Genomic DNA, 16243 nt, shown 5'->3' with positions numbered 1-16243 from the left:
GGGGTGGTTGGCACCCTATGTGCACTACACCACAACATGCTCTGGGCCACCCTAGTGCCCCCCACAAGTGGAGTTATGGGGCTGCTTAAATTCTCCATTATTCCCTATGGAGGGGGGGGGAGCTTAAAGACATGCAAACTTCAGAAAAAAATCACCCTTTGCCCAATTTCTTTGAAATCCGGGTGGTAGCAGGCACCCATCGGGGCACTACCACATGACCCACTCTTCTGCCCTGGAACCCCTTTTCTGCCCTGAATCTGCCACAAAGACATGCCAACTTTAAAAAAATTGTAAACACCCCTCTGCCCAATTTCTTTGAAATATGGGTGGTAGCTTGCTTGCACCCACTGGGCACTACCACCCACCACAACTCACTCTGCAACGCCCCCCCCCGGGAGCTATAAGGCTGCTGAAATCCCCATTATTCCCTATGAGAAAAAGCTTAAAGACACACCAACTTCAAAAATTTTTTAAAAATCACCCATTGCCCAATTTCTTTAAAATTTGGGTGGTAGCTTCTACACATAGGGCACTACCACCCAACCCACTTAGACCCCAAAATGGAGGTCTGAATATCTGGGGAAAGTTCTGTAGGAACTTATACTGCAGTCTAATTCATAGGCTTTCAAATAGCAGTGATCATGCAGATTTCAGCAGATCCCATAGAGAGGTCTTAGTGCCTCTGTGTGAGTGTGTCATATCAGGCTTACACTGATTCATGTTTTGTAATCTCCTTGATTGTTTATTGTCATGCATTCTACATGGGACTGCCCTTGAAGGCAACTCAGAAGCTGTGGAGATTGTCCCCCCAAACCCGCCAAAAGGCTACAGCTCTACTTTCTTCCCAAATCTATCCCTACTAGACAAGTGACTTCTACCCACCATGCTTTGCTTTTTTCTGTAATGTGGGTTATAAGCCAAATGTGGCCATATAGTGACCCACCGACTACTATTTAAACTTCCTTGTTTTTCTGTCTCACTGAAGGAGATGTCAAGCCCCTTCAAAGATCAAAGTAAGTGACTGGTGGACTGCATCTAGGTTGGCTGGTTTGAAGCTGCTACATTACCCGAGCTAAACTCTCTGGCAGAAACCACTTAATCTGGGTATTATACACTACCTGATAACACTAAAATTAAGAAATCCTCTTAATTTCTATAGGATACATTAAAGTATTGTGCTCAATTATGGAAAATTATATTTCATCTATGAGGAACCATGGTGGTGGTGTTTTATTTATTTGTAGAAAACCTGGGTGGAAGGCAAAATCCTGTACATACCTTTCATCATTTGGCAATTCAGCACTGTCCTTTAACCATGTAATCGTGGCTACTAAAGTGGGGTCATATTTAATTGTACACTCAAAGGAAACTTGCCCAGTCCTTTGTATGATTTTGTATTCAGGCTGCTTAATAATCATTGTTGGCTCTGAAACACAAAATTACTGTTAAGACATTTAACCGCTGGAAATTCTGTATTAACTTATAATTATGATAGTTCTGTAACTGAGTTCTGTAACCCTTACCCTTGATTTCTAACTGAACTTCATTTTGCACCTTTCCTAGTTTATTTCTTGCTACACAGGTGTATGTGCCACTGTTATCCTTCTGGGCTACAGGAATTTCCAAGGTTCCATTGTTATAGAAAATATATGGTTCTCCCTGTAGAATACTACCTTTCACTCCTTTAAACCTAAATGTAAAAAAGAGTATTATATTATTCATATTATGCATTCATTAGGACAAGGTATGATTATTAAATATGCTTTTACACTCAATACCAGCCAGGATGTCCTGCTGCTTTCTAACTTTTAAAAGTTGGTACAAAAAATATATCAATATGCAACACATCCCTAATAGAACATTTTTGTTCTTGAAAAAGGAAATAATTAAATGCTTCCTCTACAAGAAAGCAACACAAGAACGTTCACAGCAGAAAATAAGTTGTTCTAGTAAGAACTAATCAGCCTACTTTCCTTTCATTGTCACTACATCTGGACTAAATCTGGTGCAAATCGAGGTCCACAAGTTAAGATTCCTTGTGCCTCAAATGTTCATGTGTCTGCTATCTTAGATTGGGGTGGATGTCATAAGAACATAAGAACATAAGAACAGCCCTGCTGGATCAGGCCCAAGGCCCATCTAGTCCAGCATCCTGTTTCGCACAGTGGCCCACCAGATGCCAATTGGGAGCCTACAGTCAGGAGCTGAGGGCATGCCCTCTCACCTGCCATTACTCCCCTGCAACTGGTACTCCGAGGCACCCTGCCCTTGAGGCAGGAGGTGGCCTACAGCCCTCCGACTAGTAGCCATTGATAGACCTCTGCTCCATGAAGTCATCCAAACTCCTCTTAAAGCCATCCAGGTTTGTAATGTCATCATTACAAACTGCACCATTGGGGTATCCCTGTGTGTCACTCACTACCACTTTACCAAATTTGGTTTAAATAGGTTATACAGTCCTCAAGTTAGTGCACTTGTGCCTCAAAGGTGTATGTGTCCACCACCTTGAACTGGGGTGGATGACATTGTCACAAACTACACCACTGAGATGTCCCTGTGTGTCACTCATGACAACTGTACATAATTTGTTTCAAATAAGTTAGACAGTCCACATATTAGCCCATTTGCGCATCAAATATTGACACATCCACCATCTTGGATTGGAATAGATGACATCAGCACAAACTATGGCATTGAGGTGTCCATATGTGTCCCTAGAGCTGCAGCAAATTTGGTTCAAATCAGTTGTGGTTCACAGGTTAGCCCACTTGCACCTCAAAAGTTAACACGTCCACCATCTTGAATCAGCATGAATCACATCATCACAAGTTATGCCACTGAGGCATCCGTGTGTGTCACTCATTGAAACTGTATGCAATTTGGGTCAAATAGGTTAGGCAGTCAACAAATTAGCCCACTTGTGCCTCAGATGTTCATGTGGCCGCCATCTTGAATTGGAGTGAATGACATCATCACACACCATGCCATTTGGGCATCCCTATGTGCCCCTACAGCAGTAGCAAATTTGGTTCAAATCGGTTAAGCGGTTCACAAGTTAGCCCACTTGCACCTCAAATATGTACACATCCGCCATCTTGGATCGGGGTGGATTACATTATCACAATCTATGCCATTGACGTGTCCCTATGTGTCCCTACAACTGTACCCAATTTGGTTCATATTGGTCCAGACCTTGAGAAGTTGATGTGGGGGTACACATGGACACACACACAGAGAAGGCCGGGTGATCTCAGAAGCCTAAGTAGGCTAAAAATAACACTTCTATCTCCACTTTACTCTATGAATTTCCAAATACAAACATACATCTAGGGATGTGCACAAGCCAGTCCAGCGCCTCTTCTGGGACTGAACTTCTTACCTGCTCGTCCCCATCCCACCAATTTTCCGCTGGTGGCACCTACTTTGCAAACAACCGTGCAGTGCTGTGGTGCTGTTCCTTGCAGCCTCTCTGAGGCATCAGCACACTCACTAGCCATTTGCATCATCACCAACACCGCAAATGGCCAGTTCGCACGCCAACGCCATGCAGAAATTGTAGGGAACAGCCCCACAGCCCCACGCAGCCGTTTGGAGAGCAGGCACCAGCAGCAGAAAAATGGCGGGGTAGGGATGCACAGATAAGAAGCGCCATACCTGCTTATAAAGAGAACCCTCCATGCCCTGTCGGCAGGTGCACTTACAGCTCAGGCACAGACATACATCAGCTTAAATTATAGCTGTGAATGAAATTCATTTTTAAAAAGAGATGCATACACTGTAACTGACTTACCATTCAATTTCAGGCAAAGGTGAACCAAAAAAAGCACAGTCTAGCAGCGCAGGTTTCTCTGCAATGACTTGATAGAGTTTATTACGAGGAGTGAGAATTCTTGGTGGCTCAGCTAAACAAACAAATGAGCAAAGCAAACAATCACAAAAGGCATTACCGAACTTATTGCACTGTGAGCCAATTGGATATATTTTAAAATAAAAGGAATATACACCTTTTAAACAGCATAATAAAAATATTTAAGAATCATTTAACTGTATATAATTATTTTTATTATTTTTTTCTCCCCGTATATACCTTTTAAACAACATAATAAAAATATTTAAGAATCATTTAACTGTATAAAATTATTTTTTCTCAATTTCTTCTCTCAGGCTATTAGAACTGAATAAGCTTCACAAACAGACATTCAGGCTGGCTTGTTATAAAAATCTAAAACCTAAATAAAGTTTAAAGTGGAGTTTTTTAAATATATATCATGTATTTTATTTATTTTTAAATATACTATTTTAAACATTTCAATAAATTGTCAATATATTCTGGTATTACATCATGGAGCAGCAGGGAAGTAACCTGCCTAGAGAGCAGGAGGCTGTTGTTCTGAATCCCTACTGGCATGTTTCCCAGAATATGGGAAACTCCTATATCCAGCAGCAGCGATATAGGAAGGTGCTGAAAGGCATCGTCTCATACTGCGCAGGAGATGACCATGGTAAACCCCTCCTGTATTCTATCAAAAAACCCCACATGGTTCTGTGGTCGCCAGGAGTCGATACCGACTCAATGGCACAACCTTTTCTTTTTCCTTTATTACATCATGAGTCATGTTTCTGAGTAAATATGAACAGATTTGTGTTGAGAATAATTAAAGCTATAAAGGAAAATAACACACACACACAAATGTACCGTTTCTTTCCATTATATATATATTAAAAATGCAACTTACCCAAAACATTAACAAATGCATTTGCCAGCAGATACCCGTATTCATTGGAAGCATTACACTGATAAATAGCACTGGACCTTTCTTGCACATCAGTGAAAATAATCGTATCACCATCCACTTTTCTGCTAGGGTCTTCAGGAGCAACTGTTTTGAAATATTAAAATATTATTTGATGGTTATTTGCAAAATATAAGGGGAAGTTTGAAGAAAGAACGGAAACTTCTCAAAGATACCTATTTCCCATCACCAGCCAGCAAGAAGCAGAATAGCCCATTTCTTCACTGTACCGGGGGGATGGCGGGGGTGGGATAGAATTGGGAAATGTCTATTTATTGAACAACCCAACCACAACACCCTCCATTTTAAAAAGCAAGAAATTCAATTAAAGCAAAAAACCCTTTGGTTTACAGGACAATTCTGGATGTGGCAGCTCCAACTGAGCTCTAAAAAACAAGCAGATTTAATGGCTCACGATGTTTATACCATGGGGGCATGAGACCTGATATCCAGTCTGAGATACTATACTGGCTTACAAAATCATAACCATGGAAAAACAATTTGTCCAGGTCCTCCATGCCCCAATCCACTACCTGTGTAGGCTGTACAGGTAACAGCACTCACCCTATGCTCACAGACACATTATGAAATTCTTCTTTAAAATGTTGTCTCACTAATCAGCAGATTTTCTTTTGTCATCAGCCTACACAGGTAGTGGATTGGAGCACGGAGTACCTAGCCAAATTGTGTTTCCATGGTTATGATTTTGTAAGTCAGTACAATATCTCAGACTGCACATCTGTACAATATCTCAGACTGGACATTTTATGCCCCTATGGTGCATAATGAGCCATCCAATCTCCTCACTCTTTTGAGTTCATTTTTATTTATTTATTTAGCACATTTATATACCGCCCCATACAAAAAGGTATCCGGGCGGTTCACAGTTGGAGCAGCAACATCCGTAATTATCCTGTAAACAAGGGCTGCACAGCTTCAGCCCTCCTGCAGATGTTGGACTATAATTTCCATCATCCTTGACTATTGGCGGCTGGGGATGATGAGAGTTGTAGTCCAAAAACATCCAGAGGGTCCAAATTATGCAGCCCTGCTGTAAACCAAATGTTTTATGCTTTAACTGACAATATGTAAAAGTTGAACCATTTAAAATACGTATGTTTGGTACCTAGCATTCAAAAGAATACTACAAATTCCTACAAATTGAGTGTAGAAGAGGAGACTTTTGTTTAAAAGACGATACATATAAGCTATCCCAAACTCCATTTAATTAGAGAGGTGAAGCCTTCTCAAGTTATTTCATCTTCCTTTCTGACAGTGTGTGAGTGCACAAGAAGAGCACATCTCTTTTTCTGTACAATGCAGTAGAACTAAATTGACTTTTTTTAAAAAAACAAGAAAACAAAGTTCTTTGAGCTTTGAAGAAAACAATTTCCCATCTGAATTGTCTAAGAAAATAAAAACAGTATAATCTGGTTTTGGGCTACACAGGCACACTATAAGGCCTGCATTGGCGATGTGGCATTGAAATTCAAGTGTGGGTACAGGAAGACCTCAATATTCATGGGGATTCCATTCCACGATTCAACCGCGGATATGGAATCTGCAAATATTGAGGCTATTCCCACGATCCCTGGAAAGTGGGCTAAGGGAGCTTAGCCTGCTTGCCAGGGATCATGGGAACCACTGGGCTCGCAGGCGAGCCTGGTGCTCCCAAGGCAGCTAGCCCGCCTAATTCCTCGTCCCCTTAAATGAAGTTAACTGAGCGAGCGCTCCATTAACCTCTCTTCTTCTTTTTTGCTTGTGTATCACTGCAGTGTGCGATTGGGCTGCCCAGCTACTAGTGGCTGCTCGTCTGCAAGGAGAGCAGGCTGAGCCTGCTATCCACGCAAGCCCAGCAGAAGCTCTTCTCACCAATCGTGAGAAGAGCTTCATTGAATCATTGAGGCAATAGGGAATTGGGGGTTAGGTTCCTGATCGAGAAAACATTGTTAAAATATCAAATTTCAGGGGTGTGGGTGTGTGCAGGGGAAGCTTCCTACCACAGTTAGCTGCTCCCCCTTCGTCAGGGGTAGTAAGTAGCAGTCGGCTTCAGTAGGTCAAGTAACTGTTGCATGCCACTGAAGCCTCCTCCCGCCTTTCTTTGTTAGCCTCCCAGGTTTGTTAGCCTCCCAGGTTCCCAGGGTCCTGATCCTGCAAGGCCTTTCACCTTTCCCTAAAGGGGAGATAAAAACTCAATACTATGTTGTTCTGGAGATGTTAAGAATAGTCTTTACTTGCAATGGGAACTCCATTTGCCAACCAGCTTATGCTAGGTTTTGGATTGCCATTAGCTATGCAGATCAAGGAACCATCTTCTCCAGGAGATAATACAAGGTTTGTAGGTTCTCTAATCCAATATGGTGCAGCTGTGTTTTAAGGAAGAAAACAAAACAGCATTCAGAATTAGATGTTATTGTCCTTGTTGAGGAAAGCTCTTCTCAGATCAAATGAATTAGTGAACAGTTTACAAAATTCTAACTGCCTAGGGCAGGGGTTCCAACCTGTGACACTCCAGTTCACAGACTAACTAAAACTGCCATCATCCAATTTATTGTGGCTGGGGGTGATGGGAGCTGTAGTTCAACAACATCTGGAGTAGCACAGGTTGGGAACCCTTGGCCTAGGGAATAATTGTTAGAATGTTTGGAGTACAGAAAAGTGAAATTGTCTGAGATCCTAAAAATTTGCATGGGATCCAGAAACAAGAGCAGTTTGTGGAGTGGCTGTGTCCTGTGAAGGAGGTAGAAAAATCAAAAGGCAGAGAGCAAAGAGTTAAAGTTGCTGAAAGAAAGATAAAGAGTACACAACAAGCTTAGAAACATTAACCACAAAATTCTAAGTTAGAAGGAAGTTGAGGGAAAGGGCAAAGAAAATCAAAACAAGGGGAAGCTAATGAGAGAGAATGCATTAAAGAAACATCGTGGTGCTTAAAGTTAGGAAGGGCTGTAGGCATATACAGAAGGAAAGAGGAGAACTAAGGAACAGAGCTAGGAAAGGGCATTTGTGCAGCTTAGACAAAGTTTGAAAATTACACCCCAAAGCATGAAATACACAATTTGACCTCTCAAAACTAGTTCCTAGGAATGTGCATGAACTGGCAGGTGGCTGGTTTGGTGGTGGGGGTGTTACCTTTAAGGAGCAGGGAAGGTGCTCCTACACAACACACCCTGCTGTGTTTCCCCCACTGGTGGTGTGCTGAAAATTGCTGGTGCGGGGTGGCAGTGTACCCTCTTGACATCCCAGTCAGCGTCAGACCGGAAGTGGCTGGTGCAGATGAACTCCAAAAAGGGCCTCCGAACAGTTTCGTGCACATCCCTACTAGTTCCCACACTAATTCCTGACTTCCACCCATCATTCTCCACCCAACATGTCACCAACAATTGAGGCTGGACAGAGAAGCCTGGGTTAAAGTTGGAAGAAAGTTGAAAACTAGAGTGGGAACCAAAGGTTGGCAGGTTTGGACGATATGCGCTCCAGGAGCATGCATTCCCCAGGAACTATTGGTTCTTATCTTAGTGAGTACATTTTAGAATATAAAGTAAAGTGTGCTGTCGAGTCGGTGTTGACTCCTGGCAAATACAGAGCCCTATATTTGTCTTTGGTAGAATACAGGAGGGGTTTATCATTGCCATCTCCTGCACAGTATGAGATTCATGCTGCTCGCCGCCCGACTGGGTGGCGTGGCTGGTCTTCTGCAGCCCCCTAGTGAGAAGCATGAGGCTTTGGGGGCCCTGATTGGCCGCCCGGCCCGTGTGAGGGTGGAGCTTCAGCCGTTTGGCTTGCTCCAATGCCAGTGGCCTCAGTTTGCTCCTAGAAGGCACCTTCCCTCCCTCCCTGAAGTACAGTCTAGGCTTGTGCTGGTTGCCTGTTGGAGCCAGGCAGCAATTTTTTGGGCACTCACCTGATTGGCACATGGTGCGCGTCCTTTTTTACCTGCTCTGGACCGTACTGACTTTATATAGTTAGGGTTTAATCCTTTATGGTCATAATATGGCAGGTTCAGTGTGGTTAGGAATAACCAGTGAGCACCTTTAGGTAAGCATTTTGCTACAGGTCGGACAGGGCAACTTTCTAGAGACTGCACAGCTCAGGGAGATCTGCTCTGGACTATCTACTCGGTCAGGCTAAGCTCCCCGGAATCACTGAATGGCTACTATGGCTGAGGCCTGGCATTAGGCCGGGTAGGATGGGCAGCCCCTGCTCTAGAGCAACGGGGTTGCTTGGAGCCGAGGTGTGTCGCCCTATGCCATAGGTCAGGCACGTGTGTAGGGATACCGCACTGGATGGGGTGGTGAGCCAATTCCTGTTCTTTAAAAGTTAAATAAAATTGTGCCCCTTGTTTATTCCAGTACTTTGTGTCTCGTGTCTACTTAGGTGCTGGAGCAATGTGCCTTTCAGCATCTTCCTATATCGCTGCTGCCCGATACAGGTGTTTCCCATAGTCTGGGAAACATACCAGTGGGGAAAAGGACTGAATTTAAGATTACTCTACCAGTTTCTAACATGGGGGTGGGTGGGGGTGGAACTAGTCTTGTATCCAGGTAAATATAGTAGCTATGTCCATCTGTAATGGTATGAGTAACCCCTGCCTCTCCTACATTGTAAATAGTCAAATATCCATGCAGTACTGTACACTGAAGGCTTTGGTTCTCAATTTAACTCCTGCAAATTAAAGCACCATAAAATATGTGCCATGGAGGGAGGAATTTTCTGATATTTAAAATAAAGTATAACATTTAATAGGGTAGATGCATGTCTAGGATTGGCCTCGACAGTCCGTGAGTCAGACATCCTGTGCAGGATGTAGGATAAGTGTCATCCTGCATATGAAATGTCCAGGAATTTGAGAGGGAAGATTGCTTTAACAAATTTTACCAATTTTTCTGGTGCTTCTCTCCAGGAGTTGGGGTTTTTTTTGTTTTGGTTTATTTAAAATATTTCTCTAAAATATTTTAAATATTAAAAATATTTTATAACACTAAAATAGAGAGTTCTATCTACATGGTGTCAATGTTTAAAAGCCCCATATTCTTATCCCCCTTCTGGTCTGGGAGCCGTGCTGTTGACTGGGCATCTCTCTTTATATGGGTCAGTAAAACTCCTTTCTAGATCTTCCTTAGAGTTAGTGACAGTGGCAGTGGGCCTCTGGGTTTAGCTGTGAGTATGTGGACAGAGAGCCCCTTTTCCTTTCGTGACATTTTTGGGATTCCCATTTCTTTCTAGAACACTCCTTGCCTGATGCAGCACCTGCAGTCTTGTGAAGGCTGCTCTTAGAGAGCAAAAAGTATCACCTTTGTGGAGAAGCAGTTAAAAAGGAGCAACAGGCCTTGAAATGTAACTGCCCTTTACTGTTACAACATAAAAGATGAAGCTCTGCAGAATCTGCACCCCCAACAACTGCTCGCAAAACTATATGAGCTCCTAACCCACTCTTGTGCAAAGAAGATGCAAACATGCACAAAACAGCCACCAAGCTCCACCCCTGAACAGTCTTTCAAATCCTGGTTAAAAAAAGAAAGACAGAAAAGGAGAGTTTTAAAATGTGTGTCTATGTCCCTTTGACAGTTTGTCCAGGAATTCTCTTTGACAAATGTGGCAACCCTGTGCCCCTATACATGCTGCGCACTAGGCAACTGCCTTGCTTGGCTACCCCTTTTGCAGGCTCTGCTGAGGACCAAAGAAAGGAAGAATAACTAAACGAAGCTGACAGTAAGTGAGGTAGAAAGAGGGATGAAAAGCAAGGATTGAAAGAAACAATGTACGGTGGATACAGAGGTGATAAAAAGAGTTGAGAAACAGAAAATTTAGGAGAAAATATCACACAAGATATAGGAACACGAAGGAAGTGGAAAGGGCAGGGAGCCAAAGAGGTTTAATTCTAGATATGAAATCTAGATCTGACAGTTGTGCCTTCTACTTTCATTGTTGCCCTTAAGGAATAATGATGGCAAGTAGCCTAGGGTGAGGTGGAAGTTGGAAGCACTGAATGTCATGTTGATTGAAGTAACAAACCAAATCCTTTCCTCCAGGTTTATACTAGGCCACATCTAGTAGAAAAACAATGAGTTTTATGTAAGAATATACTAGCAAAGTACTTGCCATGAGATCATTTTAAACATATTTTAGTAGCAGATTTTAGTTCTGCTTTAGAAGAATGTATGGAGATAAGACCTGGCACTCGACAGAATATCCCAGTGTGTCCAGCCGATTCAAAAATGTCCCCAGGCTGTGCAAGAGTTTGCTCTGGGTGTATGGAGGCCCTCATTGTGCTATGTGGGCCAATCATAAACCAGGGTGATGCAATGGGAACTTCCACTTATGCATAGCAAGGTATACTTCCATTCCAGGTATGTTTTTGATCTGGAAAGTGGAGGATTCTGGACTGAGCAATCCATTCAGCCAAACTAGTTCAGGCAAATAATCAAGTGTTTCAATCTCTATTGACTATAATTTAATTTTCTTAATGGATTACTTGAATATGCTGTATGAGATTACATTAACTTTACCTTTGACAGTGACAGTAATAACATGGTGAGCAGAACCCAATGGATTTCTTGCTATGCATTTATAGTTTCCAGAATCTGCTTCAGAAATATCTATGATTTTGAGTGTTTTGTTAAAATTTTCAAAAAAGGTTCTGTTGACAGGAAGCTCAGCACCTTCTTTAATCCATCGGATAAGTGGTGTCGGTCTGGGGAGAAAAAACACCACACAGTTGAGATTAACATGTTTGGAGGGAGGGAAACAAACAAAATTAAGAAATTAGCAACTTTATAATTCTGCTGAACATTGCTAATAGTTTAAATTGTAAACCATGTTGATATTTTTATAAGTGACCTAATAGAAATGTGCTAAATAAATAAGAATAGTCTTATGCATGTTTGCCTGAAAGATTAAAAAAAGATGTTATGACTGGGCAACATTGTTTTGTTAGGACTATTGCTTGTTGTTGTTGTTGTGTTGTTGTTGTTGTTACATTTATATCCTGCTCTTCCTCCAAGGAGCCCAGAGTGGTGTACTACATACTTGAGTTTCTCTTTCACAACAACCCTGTGAAGTAGGTTAGGCTGAGAGAGAAGTGACTGGCCCAGAGTCACCCAGCTAGTTTCATGGCTGAATGGGGATTTGAACTCGGGTCTCCCTGGTCCTAGTCCAGCACTCTAACCACGACACCACGCTGGCTCTCTCTCTTGTTAATGGTCAATGGGTGATGTTTCCTCAATAAGAGTTAATAGTTGTGAGATAATTCTCTAGTGCCTGAATGAAAACCATGAACACTTGGGGGAAGATGATACACTGTAACCTTTCCAGCTAATATTAAGCAGCAGGGGTGTGTTTGTGGATGTGCGTGTAAACAGCAAGTTGGAGTCAGACAGTGACAGAAGCAGAAAAAGAAAGACAAGTGCGACTTGGCTGAGGACACTTCGTGCTGCATGTTAGCTCTCTCTGGGCATCTAATGTGGGCAAGTAGCTCTGCTGCCTGTAGGAGCCCATGCTTTTTTCAGCCATTAGTTCCATTTGTATATTTGGAAATCAAGCACTGCAAAAACTCTGTTACGTTTTCAGTGTTCTTTGGGTGGCAGCCGAGTGACAGCCTACCTCTGCATTTCTCCTCCCACATGCTGCCACGTTTTCTCCCACTCCCACTGCTGCTCAGGCGACGGCCAACTCCCTGTGTCATTATGCTGATGCAAGGGCATGGCTGGTGCTGGGTAGGAACATGCAGAGGCCCCCCCGCCTTTCCAGCCAGCGAAGCATTTGGTTCATTAATTTGGCTGGGAGCGTGAGGGGAGCACTGCACGTTCCTTTCCAGTGCTGGCCATGCCCCATGATCTAACATGACAAAGCAAGGAGAAAAGCTTTTACTTTTATCTTTATAGAATTGTATTTCCTTTATCATACCTTATTATTAGATTCTGTTTAGCCACTCTCCTCCCACCCACTGCTTTTCTTACTGGTCTTGTGTTGTAGATTTATTTTATCAGTTTATAGATGTTTTAATCCAGTTTTGCATTCTGTCTACAACCTTAATCTACAATTGTATTTTCACCTTTGTCTTTATGGCCATGTTTATTCTTTCTATATTTTATTCTTGTATGTTTTTAATTTTTATAGTCCTGGAAAAAAGGGTTGGTTTGTTTTTTAACCTTAACACATGTTGGGGCTTTTTGGAAATAAATCGTTATAACCTTCCTTATGTTCCTATTGGTTTTTCTGGTGTGGTGCCATCCTTTCTATTTCCATCAGATAACTTTAGAAACTTTGGAGGAATTCTCTCAGTGCTGGCTGAAGAAATTAGAAATTCTATCTGAAGTCTCCCCGAAGAGGTGTAGAATAAGAAGCACCTCAGATTTCTATCTTTTTGTCTGTATGACTCAACCAACAATTCAACAGTCTGATTGATAATATTACCCTTTAAGAAGTGTCTTGTATATGGATAATCTACATTTTTACTGCATGAAGGAAATGACAACTCACAAGCCTTTTGCAATGCATTCCAACATAAGGGTGTTTCCTCTTAGCTCTATTTTGCTACTTGTGTTTCCAGAGGGAGTTAAGAGACCTGGAGGTCTTTCTGAGTATTTGCTGGCTGAAAGAAAAAATAAAAGTATTAAAAATATTTATAATTCAAATATAATTCCAAACCTATAGTAAACTATCTTGCTCACACTTATGCATATAATATGTAATACTGATTGTTAATACTGTATATTCATGCATACAGAATATGCTGTAGGTTTTTCACTAATGTGATGGGCCTTGTTTACCTACTTCACAAATCATGGTCTTAAAATCTGGCAAATCCTCTGAGGGATAAAGGTTTCACTAAGCACACTGAAATCCTACCTTGTTGTGGAAATCATTCTGGGTTTTTTTAACAAATGCTATCAACAGTACAGTAGACAGCTTAGATAGAACTTATTTGCTTCACAGAGCTACTGTGACTGATAAAAACAATGGAAAAACTTTTATTTCCATATCTACTCCTACAGTGGAGTAGGGTACATATTTCTGTATGCTTTAACAAAATAAGATACAAACAAAAATGTTATAATTAAGTCTTGTTTTCTGAAGAAATAAAAAGGTAAGTAGGTCAGTTCAGCCCTTCAATTTGCCAGTTGCCTGATCCCTACTGATAAGTAGAAATTACTCCCTTCACACTAACAGACTAGTAAATGTAGTATATTATTGGCCATCCATCCACTCTATTTCACATGTATGCGCGCACGCACGCGCACACACACACACACACACACACTTAATTGTCCTTTAAGTCCAAAGGGAAAAACAAAGAACTTTGCATGCAGTTAACACGACTGCAGTGGTATAGTCACAAATTCTGCAGAACAGGTGCTGTGCACGAAAGCTCATACAGCCAGACCCACCCAAACAGTCACAGACCATAGTCATGTCTACTCCAATGGCTACGCACAACCCTTAGACAGATGCTATAATTTGTGGGGTTCTGTTACAAGAACTCAAGGATAGTTTCCTGCAGAGCTTGAACCTCATGTGGATATTCACCCAGAAGAGCAGTCTAGACTGTCAACCACAATCTAGGGTGGAGGATGTTTGTTGTAACAGAAGACTGGAAGAATGTTAATAAAATCAATGGTGGTCCAGTATTCAATTATGTAACAAACTGTTGGGATAGCAAGAGTAGCATATTATTTCCATTTAGAAAACAAAGAGCTTTGCATCAGTCGTGGAGGGAGGCCAGCAGCAGCCCGGGTGCTGCCTCTGCTGTGCCTCCTAGCCCCGCCCCCGAATCTGATGTCAGATGCAGGGAGCAGTTAGCCATGCCCCCACGCCTGATGTCAGATGCAGGGGTGTGGTTTCGCTCCCAAACAAGGCTGTGCAGCCCCATTTAGGAGCTCAGTTGGCCAGCACTGTGTTTGCAGTGCGGCCAGAGTGATTCGCCCTGCCTTTAAAAGTAGAGAGTGCCACTCCGGCCGCACTGTGAATGCAATGCTGGCTGATCTAACTCCCAAATGGGGCCCTGGGGTCCCATTTGGGAGCGAAATCACACACCCCGTGTCTCATGTCAGATGCGGGGTGTGTGTCTGGGGCTGTGAGGCACAGCCCCTGACGGGGGGCAGCCCAGGTTCTTTGAACCCATTTGCCCAGTGGTGGCTCCGCCCCTGTTTTGCATCCCTGCTGAGACCCTGGAAGAGGAAAAAGTACTGGGACTGCATTCCTGCACCACTGCACGACTGAATGTTCTATTTCTGTCCAGTTCTTTCATCAATTCACCAACTTCACAGAAAAAGAATGCACCAGGGTTTGCTGCTTCTTGGATATGGGAACCTTCCAGGTCCAGGGCAAGCAGTAGGCCTTATAGGGAGGCAGTAAGTGCAGGCACTGATTTTATATTTATTCTCTTGGATCAATGGCCATGAATTTGCTCTTAGCTCCTATGTATGAAGGTGAAAAAGAGTATGTGATGCACACAGGGCCAATGCCTTGAACCTGAGATCCTGACATTATCCAACTTGGAACCAGGCAGTGGTAGCAGGTGGAAGCAGAAGGGGGCAACTGAGAAGGGAAGAGCATGGGCCACTAGAGCAGGGATATGCTTAATCAACTATGTATCATACTGGTTGGACTAGTTTATAATACATTTTTAAAAATGCTTGCACAAAGTGTCCAAAGTGTTCAAAATTCAACAATAAGGCTAAATTCATGGGTCGGTAACCTTTTAGATGTGGTATACAAGGCATTAATCTATTTACAGTTTTGAGTGCTGCTAAGGGCCTCAGGGAAGGGAGTTGTTTTACTCCCTTGCTTCTCCTGCTGCACAGGAGCCTTCAGCTAGCATGGTCTCTCTCTGGAGGACCCAGACCTCCCGTTCTGCCCAACCTCTTGTGCCTGGTTCCCGCTGGGTTAAATGAAGTGCAGCAAAACCCACAGCCCTTCAAGCACCACCATTCTGCACCACTGCACATCTTTTTCACCCTTCTAGCCACTATTCTTTGTCCACCCAGCCAGCTGGAATGGCCTGACCTTCTCTGTGCTCGTCTAAACAAAACATCCTTTAAATTAAGGGCCCGTTTTGAGCTTGGAAGAAAGCTTCCCCATTTTAAGTCAAAACTTTTTTACTTTTGAGCGCCATTTTGGAGGCCTATTTCCCCCTTGCTGATTGTTTTTCTGGCATGGCTTCTGATTAGCTTTCAAGTTCCTTGCTTCTTGGTTGGCTTGTTATACACATCAAGTGTTGTCATGGGCAACAGTGCACCCATTTGGCTGGGAGGAGGAAGGAGCTCAAAAGAGGAAGTTGCTTTAGTTGAGCTTATAGCTACACTTGCTGCTAAGAGTGTTGCTGTGGCAGCTGTTGCAATGCTAAACTCCTATGGGGATTTGGGGGGAGGTTAAAATGTGTTAGAAATTGCCTGCTTGCCCGTTTCTTTTGTGGGTTGGGCAGTAGGTAGCACCCATCATGTCCTACCACC

At 42.7% G+C, this 16243-nt stretch overlaps 1 protein-coding gene across 20 annotated transcripts in view; it reads right to left on the bottom strand.

Annotated features, from left to right (window-relative positions):
* The window catches only part of NRCAM (neuronal cell adhesion molecule), a 214452-nt gene that overhangs the window by 72760 nt on the left and 125449 nt on the right, over nucleotides 1-16243 (bottom strand). For all 20 annotated transcript variants that reach the window (XR_008308695.1, XM_053256564.1, XM_053256562.1 and 17 more), the window contains 7 exons: nucleotides 13272-13383; nucleotides 11300-11484; nucleotides 7028-7159; nucleotides 4737-4880; nucleotides 3791-3902; nucleotides 1524-1690; nucleotides 1279-1426 (listed from right to left, as the gene is read on the bottom strand). Coding sequence is in view for 19 of the 20 variants with exons in the window: in XM_053256564.1 (XP_053112539.1) it covers nucleotides 1279-1426; nucleotides 1524-1690; nucleotides 3791-3902; nucleotides 4737-4880; nucleotides 7028-7159; nucleotides 11300-11484; nucleotides 13272-13383 (1000 nt within the window). In the remaining variant the exon portion in view is untranslated. The remainder of the gene's footprint in view (nucleotides 1-1278; nucleotides 1427-1523; nucleotides 1691-3790; nucleotides 3903-4736; nucleotides 4881-7027; nucleotides 7160-11299; nucleotides 11485-13271; nucleotides 13384-16243) is intronic.

This window comes from Hemicordylus capensis, chromosome 5, assembly GCF_027244095.1.
Source record: "Hemicordylus capensis ecotype Gifberg chromosome 5, rHemCap1.1.pri, whole genome shotgun sequence".
NCBI classification, from domain to species: Eukaryota; Metazoa; Chordata; class Lepidosauria; order Squamata; family Cordylidae; genus Hemicordylus; species Hemicordylus capensis.
The sequence above is the reverse complement of the archived record's forward strand: the minus strand, read 5'-3'. Positions and strand labels throughout refer to the sequence as shown.